Below are 21,030 nucleotides of genomic sequence, written 5' to 3'. Positions count from 1 at the left end.
GAATCATTTTCATGATAGCTTGATTTGTAAATGTTTTACAGACATTTTGACATTTTGTAGTTTCTGAAGAATTTGCACTTGAAACTGAAGTTATCATGTGAGACACACACCCTATTTATTCATAATTGTTGAAAGGAAAATGAGTAGGAAGTTAAGGAAACTTGAGGGGTTTAAGTCAATCTTCTCTCTCTCTCTTTTTATTCCTGACTTCCAATTGCCTCATGACTATTGGGATGTATGTTTTGTTTTTTAAGAAAGCAGCAATAACTTAACTGAAAACTGGTAATGACATGACAAATTCACTGTTAATTGACACTTTGTTGAATGACACTAGAGACGAAGCAAAGTGTGTGTGTGTGTTTGCATGTGTGTGGGTCTGTATATATGCATTAAATTAGTTAGAAAGAACACTGAAAAATAACAAGGTGGACAATTGTGATAGCCATGGTAAGGGAGGCACAGCAGTGTATAAAAAGTTGATGTCTCTTGAACCAACCCAAATGCCCATCAATGACAGACTGGATATAGAAAATGTGGTACATATATCCCATGGAATACAGTGTAGTCATAAAAAGGAATGAGATCATGTCCTTTGCAGGAACATGAATGAAGCTGGAAGCCATCATCCTCAGCAAATTAATGCAGGAACAGAAAACCAAACACCGCATGTTCTCACTTATAAGTGAGGGTTGAACAGTGAGAATACATGGATACAGGGAAGGGGACATCACACACCGGGGCCTGTCGGGAGGTCAGGGGGAAGGGGTAGGAGAGCCTTAAGGCAAATACTTAATGCACGTGGGCTTAAAACCTATATGATAGGTTGATAGGTGCAGCAAACCACAATGGTACACGTACAACTATGTAACAAACCTACACATTCTGCATTTCTATTCTGGAACTTAACGTAACATAAAAGACAAAAAAAAAAAAAAAAGAAAAAAGAAAAGAAAGTTGATGTCTCTTTGATGTCTCTACAGAAAGACGTGGGGAACACTGGGTCAGAGACTCTCCGGCATCCTTGGCAGTCATCTCTTCACAGTCACCTGAGAACCTGGAGGAAGATTCTGTTTGCAGAGTCCACGTGGAGAAGGACTTCATTGCTTTCTGTTCTTCAACACCACGTATGTGTCTTTTAGCAACAGTAAAAAATGTGGGGGTGCTGAGGACACCTTTGAATGATCCTATGAAATCAAGATAGGCCCTAGGCAACAATGAGTTGAGAGAATGGTGTGTGCTCTCTATATATTTTGCATGATCTTACGTGTGCTGTGAGAACAGATTCCTTCCCCTCCCACACACACATTTTAAGAAATTGTAGTTTTATTATAAGTGTTACACTTTACAGTCAAAGGTATGCCAAATATTATAAAGCAATACAATACAAGTAACTGCATTCGCCACACACCATGTAAACATAAATGATGGATTCTGTTTTTTTTTTTTATCAAATCCATTTAACATTTTGAATATAAGTTTTATGGATCCCAGTACTGGCTGTCTTTCCAAATGAGCAACTTCAAGCCCTCTTCTACATATATTCCACTTGATCCTACAAAGAGCAATGTTATTGAGTGTCCAGATAAAAATGTGAATGCCCTTTAAAATAAGTAGGAAATGTTAGGGTGGGGCTAATTAGGTCTAATGACAGGAAACAGTGGTTTGCATTTCACCTCCAGGTAATCATCCTAAAGGTCTTTACATTTTACTCTTTCCAAGTTGTAAATTTTTAAGTCTTGTTTTTAAACCACTTTATGGAGGCATAACTGACATACAAAAACTGTACATATTTAATGTATGCAACTTAATAAGTTTGGAGATTAGTACACACCCCTCAAATCATCACCCAAATCTATGCTGTAAATATCTCTGTCTCCTCCAAAAGATTCCTCCAGCTCTCTATTTATTGTTATCATCATTCTGCAAGGGTGTGATAAGGATAATTTATATAAGATCTACTCTCTTTACAAATTTTTAAGTGTATAAGACAGGATTATTTACTATTGGCACTATATTATACAGTATTTTTCTATGATATTTTAATCTTCTGTAACTGAAACTTTGGATATGTTCATCTATTTTGTTTATTGTATGGTAAAAGACATCATGGTGCAATCGGTAAACAGTCTTGGAACCAGAAAGCAATTTTTTGTTGCTTCCTCACTGAACCTTTATTCATCCTTCTGGGCTTCTATTCTTTCCTTTGTAAAGTGGAACAGTTCCATTTATTTCTCAAGACCCCTTTGCTAAGCAAAGTGAATGAACATGAGGTCCATAATAGAAAGTCAGTTCCAAGAATCAAAATACAATCACTATGCAATCTCTTGTAATGTTTACAAGCTGTCTTTTTTGTTCAACCTTTGCCAGCTTTTCTGTTTCCTCTGTGTGAAACCTAAGTAAATGTTAGGTTATAAGGGATTTCCATAAATCTATCAAGTAAATTCCCAAGCTATGCAAAAACAAAAATATAAACAAAAACATAGTGAAAGTCATAGCCCAAGGTATATCAGTCTGTATCATCACAGATAACATGTCCTGGAGAGACCGTACAAGGGGCTCCATCTTCATCACAGAACTTATCACATGCTTCCAGAAATATTCTTGGTGCTACCACCTAATGAAAATATTTCAGAAGGTAAGCTTCCATTTCCTTTTCTAGTCATTTATTTATTTGCTCAGAAATAATTTATCATTATTCACTAATCGAATGAAAATGACACACTTCTTCAGGCAAGCAAAAGTAGAATGGCACCTGATTTCTGTCATTCAAGTGTTTAAAATCTGGTTTAGAGAAAGAAATTGTCAATATATCCCAGAAGAAGAGCAAAGTAAAACAAAATAATATCAGCTATAAGCTTCATGTTTTGGGTTATAAGTTATTAAAATTCAGAGAATAGAAAATATTTTGAAATAATTTTGATTAATTTACTAAATGAATAAAAACTGGATGGAAGTGATGGACTTCATCCTGATAACAAAGGGGTAAATGAGGTTTGCATGGCTTAAGACTACCTAGGACTCACACTTTTGTGAGAGATATGGATACTGGAAATATGGACTGACAAAAAAGTGTGTAATTATGCATTGTGGTAGAATTCATAAAGGCATGTAAAAGGGAATAAAAAAGAAATCACTCTTTCCATGGAAAATGGCAGAAGGGAAGGTTTACTATTCCTTGCCCAACTTGGGATCTTCCTTATTCCCCATCCTTCCTACTTTATTTTCTCCACAGTTCTTACCTCCTCCCACTAAGCATATATTAACAGTTTATTTATGTGTCTGTTTTTTACCTGTATTTACTCACTAACATGCAAACTTCAGGAAGGTGGGGATTTGCTCAGCACCTCAATATGCCTGACATATAGCAGACATTCAATTAATATATATTGAATAAATAGATGCATAAATGAATAGATAAATGCTCCTTCTCTTTTTAAGGGAAAATAGGATTGGTATTAACACAGGAAAGTGTGGTTGTTTCTAAATTAAAAATTGTAGAAAACAGTAAAACTCTTGTGGGAAGAAGAATATATACCACTGGCGTTTAAAGAAGATTGTACCATAAATTGAGACAGGGTTTCTATGAATAGAGAACTGGGAAGTTAAGTCCTTTTGGATGATTAGGAATTAGACATTGTACTTTTGAGGGTATTCCTGGAAAAAGACTAGAAATACTGGATTTATGGTAAGCAGGATCTCATTGATCAGTCCTTGCATAAGATTTCAGAGGTCAGCTTGGTGGTGTCGGCATGAAAGTTGTTCAGTGTTCAGGCCTTAAAGCAAGATTCTGGGATTTAATTCTCCTTAAATTGAAGAATCAGCCTTGGTGAGGGTTGAAAGTACTAAGTCTTCCATATCCAGTTCTCATGAGCATATCTCAAGGAATATTTAATTGATTTCCACATCTGTAGGTCAAAAATGGAAAATAGAGAAAATGGAGGTTGAAAAGCCTTGACTAGGCATGCAGTGTTTATTTTGATGTACAGTGTACAGCCTGACATGGGGTGTCAATTCTAAGAGGTAGGGTAGCAGTGTTAAGGAGTTGGAATATCCATGGGCTTGGTCCTATCAACCATGGAAGCTGTCTTCATTCCAGGTATTTCCTGGTTCATGGTGCAAGGTGCTTTCTGAGAATCCAAAATCCCTCATATCTCATCTACTGTTTTTTCTTTTAGGTACAGAAATCATTTGAAATTCCAAAAGCTAAAGCCCAGATGCCCACTATAGAACGAGTATCCTTGACAAGAGATTTCTACCTCTTTCCTGGCAATTGAAAATGTAAGTATTGAGAGTTGTTGGAAGGTGAAACAAATGAAAGAGCTATATCAGTGGTGAACTTCAATGACCAATGACAGCTGACTACTTGTATGGTCAAGTTAGAGTTCTTTATTGATGCAGTCTGGTGAGAATTTATGTGCTCTTTTTTATTCTACTTATACGCATTTACTTTCCCCCAACTATATAATCAATCAAGGAGGTAAGGAAAATTGCAGCAAAATGTAATACACAGTGAAAGTCCTAGGTTAGTAATTATTAAAATGGTAATGTATAAACGTTACAATTATTAATTATATTCATCGATCTCTCATACACTCCCTCTCTTTGTCTCTCTCTCTGTTTCTCTCCCACCTACCACCCTTAGTTACCAACATTGCATCAGACCTTGAACAAAACAGAGTAAACACAGGAGCTAACTATGGAGAAAGCAGGGCTTTGGTCCTCTGAGTGCATGTATCACATTACTGTTGTTGACTTTCTCCTTAGTTCAGCTAAAGATGGGGTCCTTGTCACACGACCATGAGAAATTAGACTCACAGACAATCTGAAAGGTGAGGAGGGCAGGGTTTATTGTGTGAAAAGGAAAAAAAATGGGAAACGGACCCTTTACAGAGCCAGAATCCTGCTAGTGCCCTTTCTGCCTTGCAGTTTGAATACCAGGTACCACCCAGGAAGAGGAGGGGCCAGGCTTCTCCCTGCTGCAAATGGCATGAACTTCCCAAGGCTCCATCCCAGTGCACATTCTTCCCAGTGCACAGGCTGGTGGGAGGTTCTGCCAGGGAGTACTTTTTATTTGGCTCTCTCATTACTGACATTCAGCCACAGTTATTGGACAGTAGAAAATGCATGCTCAACTGTAGGTATTTTATTCAGGAAACTTTCCTTGAAATAATGAAATTGGAATAAAGAATGGACAGAGTTGGAGAGTGAACCATGTGGTTCTTATGCAGGAGAGGTGTTCCAGCACAGAATACAAGGGCAAATGCCCTGAGGTAGATAAATGCTAAACATGTTTAAAAATAACTACAATGAGACAGTGTGACCAAAAGAGAATGCAAGTGAGGGAAATGACAGAGACAAATTAGGAGAAACAGTGAGGAGCCTCATCACATTGTGCTTGAACATCACATGGTAAATCTTTAAAAAAATATTATCTGAGTAGATAGGAAAACCTTCCAGTGCTTTGGAAAAGAGAAGTGACATAATTTAATTCAGGTTTTACAAAGATACTCCTAAGTACTTTTTGCTAAACAGTCACAGAGGTCACAGATGGAAGTTGAGGGAAATGACAAAAGCATATGGCAGAAGATGGAAGAAGAATCATAATGAGGGATGGGATGAAGGCAGTGAGGGATAACCATCTTGACCTTCTGTCCTTTCTCTCTTCTGCAGGAAACCACAGGCAGCCCAGCCCTCCTCTGTCACATCAAAGAGCACCTTTACCTGTATAGCTTGCATATTCAACATTTGGTGTTTTGATAAAAGTAAAGATGATATCTTTTTAGATTGTGTGAACTGTATATTTTTAGATTCTCTAATAGACAATATAATTTCCATGAAAATGGTGGACAAGTGGAAATGAAGTGGAAGAAGCTAACTGGATTTTCGAGTTTTATGGCTGATGTAACATCTATACTTGGCTGATGAAGACGACTGACTGTGACTTACCGCCAACAATAGGATGAAAGAAGATGGTATCTAAAAGTATAAGAAAGATACCACCTCATACCCATTAGAATGACTCCCATCAAAACATACAAACAAACAGAAAATAACAGGTGTTTGCAGTGATGTAGAATAATTGGAACCCTCTGCTCTGTTGGTGAGAATGTCAAATGGCACCACTGTGGAAAACAGTATGAAAGTTCCTCACAAAAGTAAAGCTAGAATTATCATAGGATCCAAACTCCACCTTTGGGTACATACCTAAAATAATTGAAAGCAGGGTCTCAAATATATATTTATACACCCACGTTCATGGCAACGTTGCTCATGTTATCTAAAAATGTGGAAGCAACAAAAGTATCCATGGACTGAAAAATTGATAAGTAAAATATCATATATAGATACACTAAAATGTAATTTAGCATAGAAAAGAGGGAAGTTCTGACATATGCTAAAATATAGAGGAACTTTGAGGACATTATGCTAGGTAAAATAAGCCATTCACACACACAAAAATACAATATGATCACACTTATATGAGGCACCTAGATTATCAGATTCACAGAGACAGAAAGTAGAATGGTGATTGCCAGGTACTAGGGCAGGAGAAAATGAAGAGTCATTTAATGGTTATAAAGTTTCAGATTTACAAGATAGAAAGAATTCTGGAGGTAGATGGGTGATTGTTGTGCAAAATTATGAATGTATTTAATACTATTTGGCTGTACACTTAAAATTGTTAAGCTTGTAATTTTGTTATGACGTTTTACTATGATAAAAATTGCGAAAATATAATGATACAATTGAAAGTGAGAAGGTATGAGAACAACATTAATCAACTTACATAGAGAAAATTTTAGCTACTGAGCAACATTGATTAAAGAAGAAATTATGGTTAAATATATTATTAATTGTTTCACAATTAATAAAAGGTTTGAACATCATGACATTATCAAATATTAGGTAGAATAGACTAGATATGTGGCAATGTAAGTGAGCTGCATCTCACTTCTCATATGAGGTAGTCAATGGCATTGTTTATGTTCTATATATCAGGAAACACAGAGTTGTAAGGGTCATTATTGAAAATTCCAAATGTTACTGCCAAACAAAACAAAACAAAAATAATTGAAGGAAATTACATCTAGTATGTGGGACTGAAGGTGGGAAGAGTTGTACTGGGAAATATGATTTTTATTGTATTCTTTTCTGTACTACAGACTGTCTCATGAATGTATTACTTTGACAAAACATTTAAAATTATATAGAATTGACACTTTTTAATAATTTATAGATGTCCAAAAATCAGATAGTATTGAATTTTAATGTGTTGGATTTTTAAAGGGTTTGTCATATGTTGTGAAGCAAAAATTAAACAAATGGAGCAAATTGTTGATAATATAATAATATGATACTGGTGCTATAAGGAAAAAAGATATAGGTAAATATGTGTCTGCCAGTTATTTATTTCTGGGTATCGAAACACCCAAAACCTCAGTAGCTTAATGCAATAAGCATGTACTATTGTTCACAAGGTTACCAGTTAGCTAAGTAGTTCTTGACTCTGCTGAGATTATCCATGCGTCTGAGATCACCTGTGCATGGGGTAGGCATCTTTACTGAAAGGCTGGGATCTCTCATATGTTTGGAACACACATGGCTGAAAGCTGGTCTAGAATGACCTTGGCTGGGGCAACTAGCCTCTTTTCCACATGATGTGTCTTATTACCTAGCAATGTAGCTCAGGCTCATCCTAATTTAGTTTCAGGTGTCCACGAGGAAGAAGAGCACCAGGCTTTGTAAAGCCTGAGCTGGGAATTGCACCAGATCCTTCTACTGCATTATGTTGGCCAAAACCAAATCATAAGACTAGTTCAGGGTTGAAGCAAAGGGCAAGGATACTAGGAAGCCAATGATTAAGGAAATCAATAAAATCAGTAATGTACTAAGTGTTTTACAAAAGCATAGAAAAAATTCAGAAAGATGCAAGCTAAACATATAACTGTGGTTACCTTGTGTCAAATTAGAGTGTGGATAATCCTTTTCCACTTTACAAACTTTTCTGTTGTTTAATTTTAGTGGTAAACCTATATTTATTATTCAAAAATGATTTAAGTATCAGTCTTTTGTATATTTAATGAACAAAAATACCCAAGTGAGTGTTATAGATAAACAATACCCCAATAGACAAATGAACAGAACTGGAGAGAGAAGAAAAGAGATCACTTATGCGACCTTTTGAAATAGTGAATGGAGTATCACTGGCAGCCTTAAGTCAGACTCTGTCCCCTCACCTTCCAAATTTGTACTTCCAGGGTTGTGCAGGCATCAGTGGAGTGAGAACTCCCAGCAATGTAGAGGCTAGTGGTGGTACAATGACAAATAAGAGTTTGATTTGAATTATTAACGGTGTTAAAAATTGACAGGAAAACAGAACACAGAGACTTCTGTTTGTGTGTAAGTGTGCATGCTTTCATTGTGATCGATTTGTTATATCCAAAAGAAAATTTTATAAGGGGGAGGAAAAATCATTGAGATTTTTCTCAATTGAGAGTGCGAAATGATAAGACAAATTTGGGAAAGAAAATTGTATGGTTGCAGTGTAAAGTTAAATTATGGTTTGAAAAGATTAGATGAACTGATGAAACATATAGGAGTGATTATTTGTCCTGGGGACAGTGTAAATTATTTTATAATATTATTAAACAGGGGCATTATATATAGTCAGATTTATAATTAAGAAAGATGGCTTGCAGAATGGACAGCAGGTTGAATGGCATACAAGAAGTCAAAATTGCCTGTGTTACAATTCTTTGCCAAGATTCCTAAAACTAAGGTTGGATAGAATTAGAATTCATAACTAGGAATCAAAGTAAAAATGAATTGGGTTCAAATAATATTCGTACTTTTTTCTGTTAGTCTTTCATTTCCAAACGACTTCTCTTTCCCTCCATTCATTTATGTGGCTATCTTCCATTGGAGATAATAATAATCAGTAATGTCACCCAAAGAGAAAAGAATAATTTGACTCAAAAGGGGAACATTAGACTTAAAAATATATAATATATAAAAACTCTCTTATCTGCCTTGAAGGGCAGGCATTTTCTGAAATAAAGACAAGAATTTAGTGAAACTATTTTCCTTTACTCAGAAGAAGGATCCACCACATTCCTTGTTTCCCTAACTTCCAGTGAAAGAGAAATAAATAGTGTTGACATATACTCACATTAGCAAGTATTTACACATATTTTGAAAGTTTTAAAGACATGGTCCCTGTAATCTTTTGCCTTGTAATCTTTTGATCCGTAATCCCACCCCACCATCATTTTTAGTTGGAGAATATGTATAACAACAGAGAAAAGTATGAGATGCTTTTTAACTTTTAATTTTTGTGTTATTACAAATAATGAATGCATTTATGAGATACATGAGATATATTGATACAGGCATGCAGTGCACAATAATCACATCATGAAAAAGTAGGATATTTACACCCTCAAGCATTTATTCTTTGTGTTACAATCAAATTATCCCCTTTTAGTTATTTTTTAATGTGCAATTAAATTATTTTGACTATAGTCACTTGCTGTACTCTCAATTACTAGGTCTTATTCATTCATTCATTCTAACTTTTTGTACCTATTAACCATTCCTACCTCCTACAGCCCTCCACTACCTTTCCAGCTTCTGGAAATCAACTTTATACTCTCTACACTCATAAGTTAAATTGTTTTTATTTTTAGATTCCCCAAATACATGAAAACATGCGAGGTTTGTCTTTCTGTGGCTGGCTTATTTTACTTAATGTAATAACTTCCCATTCCACCCGTGTTGTTGCAAATGACCGAATCTCAGTCTTTCTTATGGCCGAATAGTACTGCATTGTGTATATGTACCACATTTTATTTATCCATGCATGTGTTGATGGACACTTACATTGCTTCCAAATCTTAGCTGATGTAAACAGTGCTGCAAAAAATATGGGAGTGTGGATGTCTGTTCAATATGCTGATTTTCTTTTTTTTGGCTACATACCCCAAAGTGGAATTGCTGGATTATATGGTAGCTTTATCTTTAATTTTTTTGAGGAGTCTCCAAACTGTTCTTCACAGTGGTTGCACTAATTTATATTCTCAACAGTGTATGAAAGTTTCCTTTTCTCCACGTCTTCACCAGCACTGGTTATTGCCTATCATTCGATAAAAGTCATTTTAACTGGGGTGAGATGATGTCTCATTGGAGTTTTGATTTGCATTTCTCTAATGATCAATGGTGCTGAACATCTTTTCATAAGCCAGTTTGTTATTTTTATGTTTTCTTTTGAGAAATATCTATCCAAATATTTTACACATTTTTAAATTAGATCAACAGATTTTTTTCCTATAGAGTTGTTTCAGCTCCTTATAAATTTTGGTTATGAATCCCTTTTAATTTGGAGAGTTTGCAAATATTTTCTCCCATTCTGTTGGTTGTCTTTCCCTTTGATTATTTTCTTTATTCCACATATGCTTTTTAACATGATGTGATTCTGTTTGTCTATTTTTGGTTTTGTTGCTTGTGCTTGTGGGGTATTACTCAAAAAATTTTTGCCCACACCAATGTCCTAATAGTTTCCCTAATGTTTTATTTTAGTAGTTTCATAATTTGAGGTCTTAGATTTAAATCTTTCATCTGTTTTGATTTTGTTTTTGGATGTGGCAAGAGATAAGGGTGTACTTTCATTCTTCTGCAAATGGATATCCTGTTTTCCCAGTGCCATTTATTGAAAAGGTTATATTTTCCCCAGGGTCTTGGGACCTTTGTCAAAAATGATTCACTATAGGTGTGTAAATTTGCTTCTGTGTTCTCTATTTTGTTCCATTGGTCTATGCATCTGTTTTTATGCCAGGACCATGCTGTTTTAATTACTATAGTTCTGTAGTATAATTTGAAATTATGTAATGTGATTCCTCTAGTTTTGTTCCATTTGCTCAGGATATCTCTGGCTATTCTGGGTCTTTTGCAGTTCAATATAAATCTTAGAGTTACTTTTTCTATTTCTGTAAAGAATGTTGTTGGGCATTCTTTTTATTGGACAGAGATGGCATTTGGACAAAGATGGCATTCAGTCTGTAGGTTGCTTTGGGTAGTATGGATATTTTAACAATATTAGCTCTTTCCATTCATGAGCATGGAATATCATTTTATTCTTTGTGTCCTCTTCAATGTCTTTCATCAGTGTATTATAGTTTTCATTGTACAGATCTTTCCCTTGTTTGGTGAGGGTAAATCCTAGGCATTTATTTATGGCTGCTATAAATGGGATTACTGTTTAAATTTCTTTTCCAAATTGTTTAGTGTTTGCATGTAGAAATGTTACACATTTTGTATATTGACTTTATATACTGAAACTTTACCAAATTTGTTTATCTGTTCCAATAGTTTTCTGGTTGAGTCTTTAGGATTTCCAAATAAGAAGAAAATATAATCTGCAAACAAAGATAATTTGACTTCTTTCTTTTTAATTTAAATGCCTTTTATTTTATTATCTGGTCTCATTGCTCTAGTTGGGACTTTAAGTGCTATGTTGAATAACAGCGGTGAAAGTGAGCATCTTGTCATGTTCCAGATCTGAGAGGAGAAGCTATAAGTTTTTCTCCACTCAGTAGGATATTAACTGTGGGTCTGTGATATATGGATTTTATTATGTTGTAGTATGTTCCTTCTATACCCAGTTTCTTTAGCATTTTTATCATGAAAGTAAAATAAATTGTATCAAATGCTTTTTCAGCATCAATGGTAATAATCTGATGGATCTTGTCCTTCATCTTATTGATACAATGCATCACATTTATTGATTTGACTATGTTGAGTCACCTTTGCATTCCTGGGATAAATCTGCCTTGGTCAAAATGAATGATTCTTTAACATATTGTTGAATTTAGTGTGCTAGTATTTTTTTGAGTATTTTTGCATCAATATTCATCAGATATATTGGCTTTTTGTTTTCTTTTTCTTTTTAGATATGTCTTTGTCTGGTTTTGGTATCAGGGTAATACTGCTTCATATAATGAGTGTAGAAATATTCCCTCCTCCTCTATGTTTCTGAACAGTTGGGTAGGATTGACATAATGTCTTCCTTAAATGTTTGGTAACATTCTGCAGTGAAACCAATAACTCACCAGATTTCCTTTGCTGGGATACTTTTTATTACAGCTTCAATCTTATTACTTGTCATTATCTTGTTCAGGTTTCGAATCTCTTTATGGTTCAATCTCAATTGACAGGTTGTATGTGTCTAGAAATTTATCCATTTCCTCTAGATTTTCTATTTACTGGTGTATAGTTACTCGTAGTAACCACCAAAGATCCTTTGAATTTCTGCATCATCAGTTGTAATTTATCTTCTGACCCTTGTATTTATTGGGGTCATCTCTCTTTTACTGTTAATCCAGCTAAAGGTTTGACATTGTTGTTTGTCTTTCCAAAACATCAACTTTTTATTTCATTGATTTTATTTTTTTCTTCTTCATTGATTTTATTTTTTTCTTCATTCCAAATTTATTTACGTCTGCTCTGATATTTAGTATTTCTTTTCTGTGAATTTTGAGTTTGGCTTACTCTTGCTGTTCTAGTTATTTACTATGCATTGTTAGGTTTTCAGTTCAAGTTTTTCTTCTTTTTTTGATGTAAGCACTTACAGAAATTCAAAGCACTTATAGCTCAGAATTTCCCTCTTAGTAATTCTTTTCCTTTAGCACATAGGTTTTAGTATGTTGTGTTTCTATTATCATTTGTTTCAAAAAAAATTTCCATTTCCTTTCTAATTTCTTTGTTGACCCACTGGTCCTTCAGAAACATATTGTTTGATTTCCATGTGTTTGTATAGTTTCCAAAATTCCTCTTGTTGTTGATTTCTAGTTTTATTTTACTGTGCTCAGAGGAGATGCTTGATAATATTTCAATTTTTTTGAAAACTTAAAATGTGTTTGGTTACCTAACATATGGCCTATTCTTGAAAATGATCCTTGTGCTTAGGAGAACAATATGTGTTCTGTAGCCATCGAATGAAGTGTCCTGTAGGTATACCAGTTGCTCTATAGTGCAGATGAAGTCTAATTTTTTGTTGTTGTTGAGTTTCTGTCTGAGAAATCTGTCAAATGCTGAAAATAGGATGTTGAAGTCACCAGCTATTTTCGCATTGAAGTCTATCTCTGTATTTAGCTCCAATATGACTTGCTTTATATATCCAGGTGCTACAGTGTTGTGTACATATATATTTACAATCATTATACTCCATTGCTAGGTTGACCTCTTTATTATTATATAATGACCTTCTTTGTGATTCCTTACAGTTTTTGTCTTGAAATCTATTTTGTCTGACATAAGTGTAGTTACTCCTCTTCCTTTTGATTTCCACTGGTATGAAATATATTTTTTCATCTTTTTATTTTCAGTCTATGTGAAGTACATTTCTTGTAGGCAATAGATAATTGAGTCTTATATCTTCATACATTCAGCCACTTTATGTCTTTATGGTAAGGAATGTAGTCCAGTCACACTCAGTGTTATTCTTGATAAGTAAAGAATTACTCCTGCCATTTTTTAAATTTCTTATCTGCTTGTTTCATGGTCTTATCTTCCTTTTTTCCTTTCTTCTTGTACTGCTTTTAGCAAAGTTGACCTTCTCTTGTAGTATGATTTAATTTTTTGCTTTTTATTTTTTGTGTATCCATTGTATGGATGTCATGAGGCCTGCAAATACTATCTTATAACTCATTATTTTAAATGGATAGCAGCTTAATACTAATTGCATAAACAAACAACCATGGAAAAAGAAAACTAATAAAAAGTGTATACTTCAGTCGCATCACCCCAATTTTTAACTTTTTGTTGTTTCTCTTGATGTCTTAGTGCACTGTCTAAATCTTGAAAAGTAGTTGTAGTTATTATTTTTGACTGATTTAGTCTTTCTAATTAACAGATGTTTACACATCACTTATTAATTTGGAAAAGCATTATTTTACTCCAATTTTTGACACATATTTCATCCACTGACATTGCAAGTCCCTGGAATTAATTCTGGAGCAATATTTAAACTTGGTTCTGTATCATCATCATTGTTATTCTTGTCATATATGAGATTTTCTTGATAAATCTGAAAACAGTGGAGAATACTCTTCTGAAATTTAAATATGAAATCAGCAATAAATATGATAGTGCAAAGCTGTGAAATGTGTTATTAATAAACAAGTCTGAAGCCTAAGAGACTTGGCAAACTGAAGGAACATAAGTACACATTCGAGGAAAGGCTATGTCTACACAGACATTGAAGTAAGAAAAAAGAGTCACAGAGGCAGGGGTGACAGTACCCATTCCTCTTCACCTTGTGGGAGACAGCCTTAGACAAATGATAACAAAGCATTTAGTGATGGTGAAAGTATGCAAAGGGTTGTGTAATCAATGGACTTTGAATACTTTCATCCATAAGCAGAAGTATTTCCTTTAAGTTGGAGTTATTAGCTTGATGATATTACAAGCTGATTTATCTAATTTCCCCTCATTTGACTCCATATCCACTTAGCATTCTTCTGATTATACTTTTGGCCAGGTTGCTGAAAGAAAATACCTCACTATATTAATGCAAATATTCTATTTCTTACAAAAGTTATATTTCTCAAAAATAAATTAACATTTTGGACTTATATAATGGTTTCCTAAGCATGTTAAAATCTCCACTGATAATGGACATACCTTATATTACAGACTATAGTATATTCATTATTAACCAGCAATAGCTCCAAAAGGACAGTCTACCAACCTTCTTTTAGGTAGAGATGAACACACATTGGACTAAGAAGATCAAATTTTCTCTATCTTTTGTGTTTTGTTTTTTATAGTTATTTAATTCGTACATTCTTAATTATCATTATCATCAGTAGAAAATACAAGGGATAAGGTTAACAAGAGTTAGTATTTGTTAGTACCTACTATTTTATTCCATTTGGACAGCTAGAACAAAATGCCATAAACTGAGTAGCTTATAAATGACTGAATTTTATTTCTCACAGTTCTAGAGGCTGGGAAGTCCAGGATCAAGGCATTGGAAGATCTAGATCTGGTGAGGGCCCACTTTCTAACTTCTGTCTGGCATCTTATAACTCTGTCCTCACGTGGTAGTAGTAAAGAGCTACCTCTCTGGGGTCTCTTTTATAAAAGCACTTATTCCCCATCCTGTGTCCGAGTGTTCTCATTGTTCAATTCCCACCTATGAGTGAGAACATGCGGTGTTTGGCTTTATGTCCTTGAGATAGTTTGCATCAGAACATCACACACCAGGGCCTGTGCTGGGGTGGGGGGGAGGGAGGAGGGACAGCAATAGGAGATATACCTAATGTCACTGACGAGTTAATGGGTGCAGCACATCAACATGGCACATGTATACATATGTAACAAACCTGCACGTTGTGCACGTGTACCCTAGAACTTAAAGTATACTAAATAAATAAATAAGTAAATAAATAAGTAAGTAAGTAAATAAATAAATAAAAGCACTTATTCTAGTTATGAAGGCTCTGTTCTCATAACCTAATCGCCTCCCAAAGGTCCCACCTCCAAATGCCATAACCTTGGGGGTTAGGATTTTAATATATGAATTTTAGGGGGAAAATAAAGATTCAGACAATAGCACATAACCTCTACTGGAAAGCCTGCTTCACACAAAAAGGTAAAGAAATGCTGTGCCAAGAAGCATAGGTTTTCATTCTTAGATACATTGATGTACACTCCAACTTGGGTACTTTCCAATTGTGTGATTTCACAGGTTATTCTACAGCCTGAAGTCTTATTTTCTTCTGTAAAACAGGAGAAATAAAGGTACTCATCTCATGGGTCTGCCTCTTAGAATGTGGTAGGATTGCACCCATCTCCTTTCAAGGTTTCTATAGCTACATAGCTTACTTTCACTAACGCCACATAAGCAGAGGTAATATGTGAGCCTCCATTTGAGAGAATGGGTTGACAACCAGAACACCATTTGTTAGTTACCGTTTCTCTGCCATGGTAAAGTCATGTGTCAAAATGGATCTTCCATCATTCCAGTTCCCAAAAAAACTGCAATGATCAGGGCTCCCTTTTGACTACATTAGGCAGAAAGTTAATAGTAAACCTGGTGATATTTGCAGCCTATGTATTTTGATTGATATCCTACTGATAAATAGAACTCCAACTAAAATTGTCTGATTCTTTTTTTTTAAAAAAAATGCTTTTTTAGTGTCTATATTTTGTCCATTATTAAAAACAATAACTTTTTAAATTATATAATCTGTTTGTTTAACATTTTTCAGATTCATAGCTCAGAAGTTCAATTCTTTCTCTTTTAAAAAGGCATTCAATTATAGCTCTCTCCTTCATCTTTTGTTGGCTCTTGTAACTTTTATTAATTATCTAAATTAAGTGAGATAATTCTTTTAAAAGACAGGCAAGTAAAATATCTTTCGGATCTGCCTTTTTATTCTGCATGCTTGTTATATCTCTATCTTTATATGTGTCATGTGGAAGAAATATTTCACTACTAACCACGTAAAAGAGCTCTAATAAAGTAACTTAAAGAATGTAAGTGTTTATCAGATTGGTAGAAGCTAGCTCAGATGCTTTTTAATTCACATGACCTTGGTAATCTTTGGTAAAATAAATTTGGTAAATTTAATCTCAAAACTCTCACCAGTAATTTAAAATCTCAATGTCACGTTAAAACCTCAGATTCTTTATTTCCCTGGAAATTCGAGTTACTAAAAGTTAAAGTAGTAAGAACCTGAAATATGCTTCTGGTAAAATTTTATAAAATATAAGGATGTCAATTTTCACAAAAAAAAAAGTAAGCTAATTTTTGGTTAAAAAACTAACAGTTGCTTTATAATAAAGGAAATTATACAGATAAAATAAAACGGGTTAAAAAAAAAAAAAGCTAGGGCAACAAAAGTTGATTCTGAGCCCTGTGGTTACTGCGAAAATAGTTGATGTGGGGAAGGGTAAAATGAAGTAACCATTAAAAGCCAGATGTGTAATATAAAAGAATTGTTCCTTTCTGTAGATTGGTATCATTCAGCTTTTTTAAAAAAATATTTACTATAGTGGATTATAAAACTAACCATTTTAAGGACAAAGTTCTTAATTCTAAATGATACAGAATTTAAGAGCTTGTTTGGATTAATGTAGAACTTACAGCTCATTACCGAACAATCACTAAGTATATGCATTGCAAATGCACAGGGTGTTATTCTTGAGAAAGCAACCAGTCTAGTGGGCTGCATAATGCCATCGTAAGGTCTGTTTGCCCCAAGAAGGGAATTACCCAACTCTCCCTATAAAATACCAGATGAAGTCGTTAATACATTTCATATGCAAGTCATGCTGGACTGAGTTTATGATGACTGGAATATCCTCTCATCAAATACACCTGTTACCCAGGTCACAGTAAATTTGGGGGTTAAGGGAGCCCCTTTTACAAGGATGCCCCTCTCACAGAACCATAAGACTGTTTAAGAAGCCTTATCAAAATTGCGGTCCCTCATAGGTCTTACAGATTCTACTCCCTGTGGGAATCCAAACCCTCTTCACCAGAAAAGGTAAAATGGTCTGGGGGTAAAAAGGAGTTCCTGAGATCAGAACATGAAAACATACAGGTTAACAGAATTATAAAGTTTAAAATGTTTAAAGACAGTTTATGTAAGGTAGTTATAACCCCTTTTACTTAAATGTGCTATGAAAATGGGTACAAATGTAGCAGGATGAGCCGTGGACAAAACCCCACAGACACCGAGATAGTGAAGGAAGTAGCTTTTAATCAGCTGGAAGCATCGGCAGACTGGCATCTCAAAATCCGAGCTTGTTGGATGCACAATTTCTGTCCCTTTTAAGGGCTCACAACACTAAAGATTTTACATGACAGGGCTGTGATTGATGGAGCATTCTAGGGGTTACGTGACAGGGGCTGTATGCAGCAGTAATCAGAGTGAGATAGAACAGGACTAGAAGTTTCACAATGTCCTTCCATACAATGTCAGAAATCTATGGATAACATTGGTTGCTAAGTCATGGGTTGAATTTTAACTATCAGGCTAAGGTCAGGAAGGCCGAGGCCTGGTTTGGGGTCTGGTTTTGGGTCTGGTGCCTGGCGTCAGACTGCCTGCCTTTGGTTTCACTTCCTTGTCTTTTCTTAAATCAGGTACTGAGCATAAAACAATATAGAACAATATGGGGGGGGGTCTCCTTCTCTCTTCTCTCACTATATCTACATGGGGGATGTTTTCCCCTCTCTGATACTGTAAAAATGAAGACATGTATATCTGCTTGCTGTCTTAGAAAATTGTATTTGAATACACTAAATGGGAACTGGTAAAATTGTCTAAGCCCACAAAGTGTAGGGTAGAACCCGGAGTGCTAATTTGGACAAATCCCGCACTGCCTAGCCTTTCGTGTGGAGCATTTGTTGTGGCTGAGGGCAAAAAACTGTGAGTACTTTTCAATGACAATGACTGAACTAGAGAATTTCTACTTGATGGGGCATTTACTGCCTTGCTATGACATATTAAGTGAAGCTACTCCTATGCTAATGGAAATAATGTTTCCCAAAAGACTTCCATGATAAAATAAGAACGGTTTACATAAAATCTCGATACCTAATAAGCAGAGAGCCTCTTTCCTAGTACTAATTGTGAGGAGCTGCTAAATTCAACAGTGCCTAATAGCTCTCATAAGCAGATCTGGTTTGAAAAGGGCATTTCCAAGGTAAACAAACACCTTGTTTTAAAAGCCGCTGCTCTCATTTAAGAAGGGTCAAGATAAACTATTTTAAGTTATTTGGGTAAAGTATGTTTTTGTAAGCAAATTTACTTTTCTCAGTTCTCCAACATTCAGATTGTGATTTTATCACAATATAGTTATCTGCATAAGTTCAATAAGAGTTAAAAAAAAATTGGAGAAATAGGCTATTTTACCAAGATTTAAATTAAATAACTTATTTTTAGGTAACGTTTCTGCAAAGCCGATTTAAAATAAGCCTCATATAGACTTCTCATATAACCAATAAATTATTGCTGCATTTTATACCAATAATCAGGAAAGCATAACAGGCTTAAAACTTACCTTACACACTAATTGGCCTTGCTCTAATTTTCTCTTTAATAATAATTTTTAAAAGCTGCTAGAGAAATTGTTTCAAAGAAAAAGTGTAACACTTAATACTAGATTTCAGTCCTAACTTTTTTGAGTGCAGATTAAGTCATTATTTATTGGCTACAATAATCCTCTAGAAAGTACCAGATTGTAATTTTTCCTCATATTTTCAGTTGGTGCCCTAATGGAATAGTTTCATTTTTCTGTTCTGACACATGAATTATTCTTATAATTGTGAAACTGTCAATGTTATTTATCTCTTCAGGTTTTACTTCAAAGGAAATCAAAATGATGGTATTCTGAAGGCTAGAGATAAGAACTAGTAAACTATAGTTTTCATCTGTATGCATCCAGGATTTTTCAGTCTCTTTATGTCTGTCTTTTATTGTCAAATAACATATACTGTCAGTACTCAAGATTGCGGCTTCTGTGAATTAAATGGCTGATTGGTAGATATTTGTTCTGAGGGCAAAGCTCTGATTTTTCTTTTTATCTTGCCCAAATTCCTATCTAAAGGGTCTGGGAAGTCATGCCCTACCAATCACAAATTCTCATCAAATAAGTTTTCTTTAACCCTATATATTGTGACTTATTTTTGAATCTGACTCTGGCATAACATTATGTGTCAAAGAGGAAAGTCAAAATATTTTACCCCAAAACATGTTTCTTTGCCATATGCTGAAGTGGCCCCACAAAGTTGTCCTTTGTGGGGAAAAATTTGCATCCATAAAGAATCTCTGTTAACATAGATCGTTTTCTTTCAGGCCCTCCCAATTGTAGGAGATTGACTAGGAATCTAGCACCTTTTAAAGGTCTGAATAGGGAACATTTGTCATGTATTGTCTCTTAGGCCAGCCACTATAAGACTTCCAAAGAACCTTGTTCTTCTCAATCTTTTATCTTAATCTGAACATTTCTCTTCTATCAATCCCAGGGCTTTAGACAAACTCAACCAATTGTCAAACAGAAAATTTTAAAATTTACCTATAGCCTGGAAGCTACCCACTTTGACTTGTCCCAAAGAGCTCAAACAACTCAAACAAATTTACAAGAAAAAAACAAACAACCCCATCAAAAAGTGGGCAAAGGATATGAACAGACACTTCTCAAAAGAAGACATTTGTGCAGCCAACAGACACATGAAAAAATGCTCATCATCACTAGCCATCAGAGAAATGCAGATCAAAACCACAATGAGATACCACCTCACACCAGTTAGAATGGTGATCATTAAAAAGTCAGGAAACAACAGGTGCTGGAGAGGACGTGGAGAAATAGAAACACTTTTTTACTGTTGGTGGGACTGTAAACTAGTTCAACCATTGTGGAAGACAGTGTGGCGATTCCTGAAGGATCTAGAACTAGAAATACCATTTGACCCAGACATCCCATTACTGGCTATATACCCAAAGGATTATAAAGCATGTTGCTATAAAGACACATGCACATGTATGTTTATTGCGGCACTATTCACGATAGCAAAGACTTGTAACCAACCCAAATGTCCATCAATGACAGACTAGATTAAGAAAATGTGGCACATATACACCACGGAATACTATGCAGCCTTAAAAAAGGATGAGCTCGTGTCCTTTGTAGGGACATGGATGCAGCTGGAAACCATCATTCTCAGCAAACTATCGCAAGAACAGAAAACCAAACACCGCATGTTCTCACTCATAGGTGGGAATTGAACAATGAGATCACTTGGACACAGGAAGGGGAACATCACACTCTGTGGCCTGTTGTGGGGTACGGGGAGGGGAGAGGGATACCATTAGGAGATATACCTAATGTAAATAACGAGTTAATGGGTGCAGCACACCAACACGGCACATGTATACATATGTAACAAACCTGCACATTGTGCACATGTACCCTAGAACATAAAGCATTAAAAAAAAGGTTTGTTTTTTTTTTTTTAAGGAGATC

The 21,030-nt window shown here is 35.0% G+C and overlaps 1 protein-coding gene across 1 annotated transcript in view; it reads left to right on the top strand.

Annotated features, from left to right (window-relative positions):
• Positions 1–9,471, top strand: part of LOC111540083 (caspase-5) — a 30,117-nt gene extending 20,646 nt beyond the window's left edge. The window contains exons 7-10 of the mRNA XM_031933833.1: positions 963–1,124; positions 2,526–2,635; positions 4,176–4,278; positions 5,671–9,471. Of these exons, the coding sequence (XP_031789693.1) occupies positions 963–1,124; positions 2,526–2,635; positions 4,176–4,274 (371 nt within the window). The 3' untranslated portion in view covers positions 4,275–4,278; positions 5,671–9,471. The remainder of the gene's footprint in view (positions 1–962; positions 1,125–2,525; positions 2,636–4,175; positions 4,279–5,670) is intronic.
• The last annotated feature ends 11,559 nt before the right edge of the window (positions 9,472–21,030 follow it).

This window comes from Piliocolobus tephrosceles, chromosome 13, assembly GCF_002776525.5.
Source record: "Piliocolobus tephrosceles isolate RC106 chromosome 13, ASM277652v3, whole genome shotgun sequence".
NCBI classification, from domain to species: Eukaryota; Metazoa; Chordata; class Mammalia; order Primates; family Cercopithecidae; genus Piliocolobus; species Piliocolobus tephrosceles.
This window is presented reverse-complemented; position numbering and strand designations above follow the sequence as displayed.